At 35.4% G+C, this 10,579-nt stretch overlaps 1 protein-coding gene across 1 annotated transcript in view; it reads left to right on the forward strand.

Annotated features, from left to right (window-relative positions):
- The window catches only part of ERAP2 (endoplasmic reticulum aminopeptidase 2), a 44,877-nt gene extending 35,739 nt beyond the window's left edge, over window positions 1-9,138 (forward strand). The window contains 7 exon segments of the mRNA XM_053722184.1: window positions 1,307-1,375; window positions 1,647-1,831; window positions 4,600-4,678; window positions 4,681-4,784; window positions 5,526-5,668; window positions 7,941-8,017; window positions 8,995-9,138. Of these exon segments, the coding sequence (XP_053578159.1) occupies window positions 1,307-1,375; window positions 1,647-1,831; window positions 4,600-4,678; window positions 4,681-4,784; window positions 5,526-5,668; window positions 7,941-8,017; window positions 8,995-9,138 (801 nt within the window).
- The last annotated feature ends 1,441 nt before the right edge of the window (window positions 9,139-10,579 follow it).

The raw sequence follows: 10,579 nt of genomic DNA on the forward strand, positions 1-10,579 counted from the left end.
AATATTTTTATTTGCAAAAGATATTTTTACTTACTGCCTTCCCTCAGTAATATTTATCTTGTTCTTGTCTGCTTTATCAAATACCTATTTAAGAGTTAAAAGAAGTAATCAATGATTATATTTAGTTTGAAGACAGAATTTGACCAAAGAATGGATATTTGTTTTAATTGTTTTTTTACACTTACTAAATATAATTTAACACTTGGATCTCATCTGAGTTGACTGGGATTAAAATGACAACTTTAATTTCCTTACCGAAAAACTATTTTTTTCTTTTAGTCCCACACGATAAAAAGAAGACCCAAATTGTTTCCTTGGGAATTTGGTTTTATTTCACAAATGTACCACTTAACTAAAACTGTATATTAATAAGTATATAACTGTATACCAACAAAATATAGATTTCTCCTGTTGGGTTAAAGTATACACTTATATGTGTGTTTAGTTTTTAAGACGAACATTCAGATAACATTTTGTGCAATGATTGGTGGTGAGGAGCTGGATTTTTATTAAACAATAATTATATAAGAAGAAAAGAAGCCCTCTTAATGAATATTAAGGTTACTTTTTTAAGAAGTAGGTATGTATAAAAGTAAATAATGGTGTTTGTTTTAGTAAGAAACAAATTACGCTGTGCCAAACAGGAACAACAGGATTAATATGAAGTAATTTTTGTGTTCAGTATTCTTTATTAAATTGTGACCCTGGAATATTAGACCTAGTTTCCCTGTTTATGATCCTCTAAGGTATCAGCTGCACCATACATTATGATATTACACACGTAGGAAGAAATAGTGACATTTGGTAGATGTGTGTTTTTAAAAATATAGCAAACCATAGGATCATAGTTCATATGGTCCAGCCCTCTGTCTTCGGACAAAAATTTTGGAAATTTTTCCATAAGTCTGTTTTAAAGCAGGAAATCATTGAGATTAAGAAGAGTCAAGTCACAACAAAAGTTGGTTCTTTTTCATTTCCCTTCTTTCTAGTTTCAATTCCCTCTTTTTAGATAAGAATTAAAAAATTTAAAAACCCCAAAGAGGTAAGGCATTATGTTAATGAAAAATTCAACAGAGACATTCTTCGTTCTGGAATCTGTTTCCATATCAAGCTATTATGCTTAATCTGGGAGTCTGATGCTGACATGAATAGTTTACAGACCATGTGCAGACACAATCCTCTCAGAAACACATGCGAGAATCACTTTGCAAAAATGACGATACGTTGGTTTATTTCCTCTATGGCAGAGACCCTAATGTTTTGATATTCACAATAGCAGTTTTGTTGTTTGTTCTTCTCATTAAAGGAAAATGCAGAGAAGGCATATAACTGGCTGGAAATCCCTTGTTCCTTGTCATCACCATCCCAAGAGGATGTGAGCAAAATATTCCTCTTAAATGTGATTTTATCTTTTTTTGATTGATACTCCCTCCTCAGATGGGAAATTAAATCATATTTTTAAAGGAGAAACGCTGTTTAAATATGGTAGGTGGGGCCCAGAAAGAGAGAAGGAAAGTACAAAGATAAATAGTTCTGTGTTTGGGGAAGATTCATGCAGACAGTTTAGAGTTGACCCCGTTTGGTGGGTAGGAGCTGTGTGATTACTAAATTTAGCCTCTCTGTAAATCATCCTGTGCTTTCTGCAGCATTACCTTCTTTGATATTTTAAGCCGGTGATTGACATGCAAAGCTGGAGCAAGGAGGGCTCAGTCTGGGACAGGTTGCTTGCCTTGACCATCTTAAAACTGGCCTCTTACCTGAACCATGCTCCCTGCATCCAGAAGGCAACTGAACTCTTCTCTCAGGGGATGGAATTCAGTGGAAAATTAAAGTAAATCTATACATCTGTCCTGTTCTTTGTTCCTTTCACTTTGATGTAAAAGTCTTTGATCAAGCAAGACATTAGATCTAAAACCTTTCAGTGAGGACAAGAGGGAGAAAGCCATGCTGGGAATTACATATCTGTGTCTCCTGCTCCCATATAGTAAGTGCTCAATAGATTTTGTGAGAAGTGAGGTTTAGGTCCTTTGAGAGGGAGAGCTAAAATGCAGTGGCATAGTAACAGAAAGATAGCCAGAGGGTAGAAGCAGGGGGGTGCCCAAGCTTCAAAAGTAATGTCTTTTAAAGATAAAAAGCAATGTGAAATGTACCTGCAGTCAAAACACCAGTGATCATTTGTTAAAACTTTTTTTTTTTAAAAAAAGGGAGGATACCTTTTAAAAAATACATATTTACTTCTTCATTAATCAATATCACAGACCGAATTTTGACCTCAGAGCTCATCTTTGATGGGAAACTGATGATTTGGGCCATCAAAAGTGTGTATGTATACAATGGCAAAATGGATTACGGTGGTTATTATAATCAGAAAGGTGCTCAGTTATCATATGGATTATGTTGCCATTCAGTTTAGCAGTTTGCAACCCACAGATACTAACAGATGCCACAATCTTTTCAATGTAAGCTTTGATTTCTTTTCAATACAAGATTTTATATAGTTATTGTTAAAACTCTCACTCTAGAGTTGGATGTTTTGAGAAATCAAATTTGTATGTGAATTAAGGAACATTCATTCCTTAAAACTGAAGAAAAATTTCATTATTTTAGCAGAATGTAATGTGATGGTGTCCATTTTTCCTGTGCCACATTGCTGGTAGGCTATCATAATTTCTTTCCATATAACTAAATCTCAGTGAGCTTTTTGAAATCCTATCTTGAATTCTTCTTTTTGAAAACATTAATTCCAGTCTTCTTTTAGTACTTTTCCGGTCATTGTGATTAAACTCAAAAATCAGTTTAAGGAAAAAGGATCTTTTAGCTCTAGTTTTCTCTTCTTTTTGCTAATGTTTGAATGGGTTGTATGAGTGAGGCTAAAATGTAAACATCCTGCTGTCCTATAACATAAAGAGATATTATTCCATCTCTATACTTGTTAGAAGAGGGATGATCTTACCTGCAGCAACCCACCTATGGGTTAGATATGGTAGCTCAACATGTTTACTCCGATGCAATACTTAGGAAAATATTGTGGGTAAACCTTATTTATGCTTATAATCAATAATACATAATTAAATATTACAGGTTTTGTTTTCCTAAACATCAAGACTGCTAGTATTCAGCCATAATGAAGAATTTTCTTATATAGATTAATTACTTCATTCATGTATTGAAAAATACTTCATTCATGTATTGAAAAATTCTTTGCGGGGCACCTGGGTGGCTCAGTCGGTTAAGCGGCCGACTTCGGCTCAGGTCATGATCTCGCGGTCCGTGAGTTCGAGCCCCGCGTCAGGCTCTGTGCTGACAGCTCAGAGCCTGGAGCCTGTTTCCGATTCTGTGTCTCCCTCTCCCTGACCCTCCCCCGTTCATGCATTGTCTCTCTCTGTCTCAAAAATAAACGTTAAAAAAAAATTAAAAAAAAAAAAAGAAAAATTCTTTGCATGTTGCCTGTGAACCCGCAGTGCTTGTAGGTACCAACGATAAAGTAGTAAACAAAACAATGATGTGTCCTACCTTCAAGGAACTTACAATGTATTTGTTATCAATTTTCATCCATTTGTACAGTAAATATACCAAAATCAAAACAATGTAGATTATAATTTAATTGCCTAATCTTTGTTTTGTGATTCAACTGGTACTTGGGATATTTAAGCATATATAGTGGAAACAACACAAGATCAGGATCATGGGTTTAAATCTCATCTTCAAAATGGCTAGTTGCTTGCACCAGTTGCTTAACCTTTCCAAGCTTTATTTCCACTTTTTAAAAATCAGGATAATAACAATCTCACTAGGTAGCTTTGACAGTTAAATATGATGTACAGAGACTAGTACAATCTCTACCATATGGTCACTGTATGATAAATGCAAATTTCCTGCCCAATCCCTACTTCTCTGTTGTGTTTTTTTGAGCTATCAAAATGAGTATCAGTTATTATTTATCTAATGATATTTGGAATTAAAAACCATAAACAAAATTAGGATCAAAACTACTTTAATATTCTATAGGGCAATAAAACCTCAAAATTGTGGTTTCTTCTTTATGTGGACAGAAAAAAAATTATTATATCTTATTAGTTTTACAAATTATAAAATGACTGAACCTAATCAATTTTGCTAAATTACAATTTTCTAGACCTAGAGAATCAGATGACTTTCAGATAGTCTTGTTAGAAAATAGTCTTAATGTGGGAATTAAAGTGGCAAGTAATCATGTTTTTTTAAAAAAGATCACATAGCACTAATACAGATTACTCAATTCTAGAATTCTGTATAAACCACTGCTTTTATATGTCAGAAATCATCTCTTGTATGTATGGATTCCATAAAGTTTCTATTTTCATCTCTGAGCAAGTTAAAATTTTATGATTATTCTCCTTGCTAATATTTTATCATCAGTAGAAAAAAACACAAATAATTTGGAAAGTAAAGTTACATAAAATAATTTTATAAAAGTCTGACAGAAAAAAAGGTTTAACACATTAGGTACTGAAAATAACTCATGGGTGATTCTGTTATAGCAATTTAAAATTATAATAAGAAAACAAGAGTTTTTTGTTTCATAGGACTTTTTTTCCACTTCTGTTCTTCTTATTACAGCATTCTAACAGATGTTTTAAAGATCGTATATTCCGTGAGTGCTCAAACGGCAGTAGGATGGAATTACCTTTTAGAGCAAAATATGGATTGTCACTTTCAGGTGCTGAAAAAAACAAAATTCTGTGTGCATTGTCAACCAGCAAACATCAGGAAAAGTTAATGAAATAAGTGCACTAATTTAAATTGTTAAAAATAAACTGATATAAATTCAATGAAGTCAGTAAAATATTGGCCACTAATTCCAAAGGCATAAAACAATTGAATCAGGATTTGATTTGGTTTGACTTTACCTCCCCAAAATATATACTGACAAAATGCAAATAGTGAAAACAGATATTCCCTAGTTATTAATCAAGTGACTGATACTAGACAAATGCCCGTGTTTTACTTTTAAAACCTTGGAGAAAAATTACCACAAAATTACATTCTTGTATATAAGATGTTGTACAAGATGCTAATCAAAGTTCTTTGAGGGGTGCCTGGGTGGCTCAGTGAGTTAAGCCTCTGACTTCAGCTCAGGTCATGATCTCATGGTTCATGAGTTGAGCCCAGGGTCCGGGTCTGTGCTCTCAGCTCAGAGCCTCAGAGCCTAGAGCCTGCTTTGGATTCTGTGTCTTCCTCTCTTTGTTCTCCTTGCCCACTCATGCTCTGTCTCTCTCTCTTTCTCAAAAATAAACATTAAAAATATTTTTTAATTTAAAGTTATTTGAAATAATAGGTAAATAAAATTACTGCCAGAAAAAAAAATTAAAAGTTCAACTGGAACATTAAAAATGTTAGCCAGTAAAGAATTTACTACTGTTTATGGCAAATTATAATTTTATCATGCATTTCTTTCTTCTATTCTCTTAAGATATTGGTAGCCTGAGTTAGCCTCTATTACATAACACATACTATGAGAAGTCAAATGCTCTTTATTTCTTCAGATTAATTGAACTAAGAATGGATGGAAAGGTCATCAAGACACAGGAGTTGGTGCCTCTTCCTCATGAAATCTCCAGAAATCCAAAGGGACAGCAATTAGCCTGGAAATTTTTGAGAGAAAATTGGACCCATCTCCTTGAAAAGTTGGTATTCATTTATATCCAATGTGTGTTCTTCCACCTAGATGTGCCTGAAACCACATATTTCGGTCACCTGAAACCAAGTATAATGATGTGCATATGAATGTGAATGATCCTATTTCTTCCCAAATAGTTTGATGAACTCTGTTGGTTTGAAAACTTTATAGTCCAAATTATTCTGTCGAGGTGTGAGGGAGAGGAATGAGAAGTGAATGGGAAATAGATTTCTTGCACTCAGCTGGGAGCAAATGTGAGCTAAATTAAGTCCAGTCATCAGCCCCTGTATCACACTCCTCCTAGCTTCCTCACCAGCTCAGAAGAACCCATATATAGTGAAGTGAAGCCATATATAGTGCATTAAACACGTTTGACTTGGTTTGTTAATATAGTTTGTTCTAGGGGGAAATTTCAGGAATTTTTTTTTAAATTGGCATCAGCCTTATATTTTATTTATTTTTGATAGACAGAGAGAGACAGAGCACAAGTGGGGGAGGGGCAGAGAGAGAGGGAGACACAGAACTTGAAGAAGGCTCCAGGCTCCAAGATGTCAGCACAGAGCCTGACGCGGGGTTTGAACTCACAAACTGAGAGATCATGACCTGAGCTGAAGTTGGACGTTCAACCAACTGAGCCACCCGGGTGCCCCTAAATTTCAGGAATTTTGATGAGAGCTAATCCCCTCTCTCAGTTCCCCTGGGGAAGTGGTACAGTGGAGAACTTAGAGGTGCTGACTGGAAGTGTTTGGGGATCCCCCCTTCAAAACTCCATTGGCTCTGAGTCTTTTCTGGAGTTTCAACTTTTCAGAGAATCAGAGCTCACTCCAGCATGCGCCTAGGCCTAAAATATCCCCCAGAATGAACCAATAATGATTCAGTTTCATTGGAAGGTACAGGATGGCTTTGCTTCCTCTCACAAAAACCCCTGCTGAGGCACTCAGCCATTCCTCATCCAAATACAAAATGTCTCTTACAAACTATATGGAAAATACCCTCAATCCAAGAGCTGTGCAGTTTGCTCTGTTCATCTTAATGTCAGTTTGTGTCTTTGATTCTAGTCCTCCCCAGTTCCTCTTCCCTCCCATTTGTTAGCCATGAAGGATTCAGAGTCCTCCATAAAGCTTTGTGTAAGCAAAAAGAGCATTTGCTCCCCTCTCCCAGGCCTTTAAGGGATTGACATTCACAAGGGACCAAAGAGAAACTCCATATATATAATTTATATATAAAAATGTGTGTGTGTCCTTAAAAACTCTGCAGGAATCATTGGTTGGGGTGTTTGCATGACTGTCAGTTCCCTCTTGAAATGATCAGACTTTTTCTGCAATGCCATAGATTTCCTTTGTCACTAGAAATGATCCTCCTGCCTGACCATGTGCACAGCCTAGACTTGGACTCATTTCTGGGATGTATCTGTGCTCTGCTTTTCAGCATGAATCCCTTTGACGTATGGTACAAATTCTCTATATAAGACACCAGGGTGAAGGATAGAGTCTGTGCCTGCAAATGACAGTTCTACAAAATAACATTGCCCCCCAAAACACAGTGTATAAATGCAGTGGATTTCCAAAATGGGATGGGGAAGTGTGTAAGACAATAAGTAGTACATTAGAGTGCAAGAAGAACGTATTACTGTATATACTAGTTCTAACACTATTAAATTTTCTTTTTAACCTACAACCTAATTGATAAATAAAAATATGTATATTGGGAAGTTCTTAGAAAAAATTCTTTACCAATGGAGTATATAATAAAAAAATATAGACAATGCTGCTTTCAGCATAAACATCAATTTAAACATAAGCATTGCTGACAAAGATAGTCACAGTTCCTAAAAAAGGCTTTATCTACATTTTTATCTTATGGTCAAATTTGTTACATTTCATAACTTTGGGATTTTACTGGATAAATAGGTTATTCTTATAATAATTAATAGTGTATATGATAATGTACAAACATCATACAGTGCCACATATCTGTTTAAAAATTTTTTTTAATGTTTATTCATTCTTGAGAGAGAGAGACAGAGCACGAGCAGGGGAGAGGCAGAGAGAGGGAGACACAGGATCCGTAGCAGACTCCAGGCTCTGTGCTGTCAGTGCAGAACCTGACATGGGGCTCAAACTCACAAACTGTGGGACCATGACCTGAGCTGAAGTTGGACGCCCAACAGACTGAGTCACCCAGGTGCCCCATGAATGCTACATATTTTAAAAACAAATGACATAATAAACATAAGGCTGGTATTTCTATTAAATTTGTGGGTTTCCTTTTTGTCTTCAAATTTGACTAGGCTCATTTGCCATGAGAGTGATCATCTCTGGAACAACATTTCACTCCTCTTCCAAGGAGTTACAAGAGGTTTGTGATTCCCTATTGCTAACAATTTAAAAATAAGTGTTCAGGGGCTCCTGGGTGGCTCAGTCAGTTAAGTGTTGGACTCTTGATTTCGGCTCAGGTCACGTCTCACAGTTTGTGGATATAGTTTGTGGACTTGGTTTGTGGGTTCAAGCCCCACATTGGGCTCTGTGCTGACAGCACAGAGTTTGCTTGGGGTTCTCTCTCTTCTTTTCTCTCTCCCCTTCCACAACTTGCATGCATGCTCTTTTTCTCTCTGAAAATAAATAAATAAGTAAATAAATGAATAAATAAATAAATAAATAAATAAATATACAAGTTATAAAACTGAGTACAAACTTAGATATAATTTGGTTTAAAGTCTCATTTTATTAAAAGAAAATAAGTAGTTTGTCCAATGTCATGTAGCAAGTAATTGGAGGGGACAGGTCTAGAACTTCTTAAAATACAGGTGTTTATAGCATTCAAAATAAAAATTACCCATGAGACATGAGTCCTTTCATATTATTTCTTGCATATTACAACATCACTGAAGGGACTATGTTGAAGTTTGGAAGAATACTTAAAGGTATTGTAACAAAACTACTGTTGGTGGCAATTCCACTTCTTTTTAAAAGCATTCTAATGTTTTACATATTTCCAAAATAAATATTGAATTGTTTATTCTTTAAAGAAACTAAGAATTACAGAATTTAAATCCTGGCTCATGACTTACTCTATGACTTGGTTTGATCACTTAAAGTTTTTATCCAGTGTGCTCACTTGTAAGATGAGGATTTATCATTACTGTCTTACATTATCTATTTGAAGGTAAAGTGAAATAATAATTATACACAAAAAGAGAGGAATAAAACAACCATTTAGAGGTTGGCAGAGAAATCATTCCAGTGTTTGTATAATTTGCAAGCTGTTTCGAACCCCTTTGCAAGAGCAAGTTTTAATGAACTATGCCAGTAATTTTTTTCTTGCTTATTTTTCAGGTGAAACTGTTCTTTGAATCTCTTAAGGCCCAAGGACCATATCTAGGTACTTTGCAAATTATTCTGGAAGCCATATCCAAAAATATCAAGTGGCTGAAGAAGAATCTTCCCACTCTGAGGACTTGGCTACTGGTTAGTATTTAAATGGTCAGTAGGAAGAGCACATCAGATGTGGGCATGAAGTCAGCAAAGCTCAGGTCAAAGTCCTGGATATTTTGTCTAAAACAGTAAGAAGCCTCAACAAATCAACCAGCACAGATGCCTGCTCTCAGCTGTTGTTTCTAGCTGACAGATGTATGATGTTGAGGTAGGGGAAGGCCAGTTCAGTAGGCTATTTAAATGTAAACTTCCTGAATAATGGAGATATGTGGAGATGGAGATATAGATGTATAGACATAGCTGTAATAGATTAGCCGCACCACAGACTACCTACATTGCCTTAAATCATGACACTCATTGCTTCTTGGATGCTTTTTCTAATCTTGTTATGCAAACTGGAGTTTGCTCAGTTTTATCTTCAAGGAAACATAGTCAATTCTTTTTTTAAAATTTTTCATTTGCATCTCTTCATCTCGTTGCCTTCTTCTTCCTTCATCTCAGACTGAATAGTTCATTTGATTTTTACTATTCATGGAAAATCAGAATCAAATTATGAAGTTTAAGGATCAGGAACACAGAGAATTTGTCATCAGATCTCAGATTATTAGAAACTAGATGTCAGCGTTTATCAGTGAAGCTGGGAGGGCTGCTTGACTTGAGCCTCACACTCCTAAAGAACCTCAGAGACAGCCTTTTGAGGTCATCTCCATGGGCAATAAAATCTGCAGTCACAAAGGTGCAGGAGAGAAAAATGATGCCTCACTGCTTTAACCCATACACTAACGTATTGTTAATACATCTTTGGAAAATTGCAAAATTAGACTGTGCTGTGTATATTTCTGGTTAACTCATGGTTTAATGTAAATATTTCGATGAATCATCATATTGTATAACCCAGTTTTAGTGTTTCTTCATATTTTAAGAGAAACTCTTGATCTCTGAAGTGCTTTTCTGGATCCTTCTTTTAATTGTGTTAATAAGGTATTTGGAATGAAAAAAGAAATAACACTCTAAATACAGGTAATACATTTAATAAATTAATGTTCCCACGTATGAATCAATATGAAGATATAAACACATTCTGGAAAGATTTGAATCAGTATACAGATGATTGACTAATTTGGTCAATTAAGGGAAGCTGGACTATTGAGGCTGGGCTTGTGTGGGGAGGGTGTTATCCATTTTGGAGTGGTAGCTTGAAGCTTTAAGATCTTTCTCTGGTTCCACAGGCAGAGACAGGATACAGTTGGGATGGTCCATGGGCATGACCCAATATACATTTTGTTAAGTTTGTTTTCAAATCATTTCTTGGAATCTTTGAAGCATCTTTGACTCTAGATTTGACTCAGTCATGGTCCTACCATGTGTATAACATGTGATGTCACTCTAGAATTATGTGTACTTTTAAATAAAGAAACTTAAAAGTAAAGAATATTATTTTCCCCTCCCCAATAATATGTAAATTAAGCAGCAAGTGTGTATGAGT

This window comes from Lynx rufus, unplaced genomic scaffold (assembly GCF_022079265.1).
Source record: "Lynx rufus isolate CCGP_SWC_20201006 ecotype Redwood Valley unplaced genomic scaffold, mLynRuf1.p SCAF_1, whole genome shotgun sequence".
Taxonomy (NCBI): Eukaryota; Metazoa; Chordata; class Mammalia; order Carnivora; family Felidae; genus Lynx; species Lynx rufus.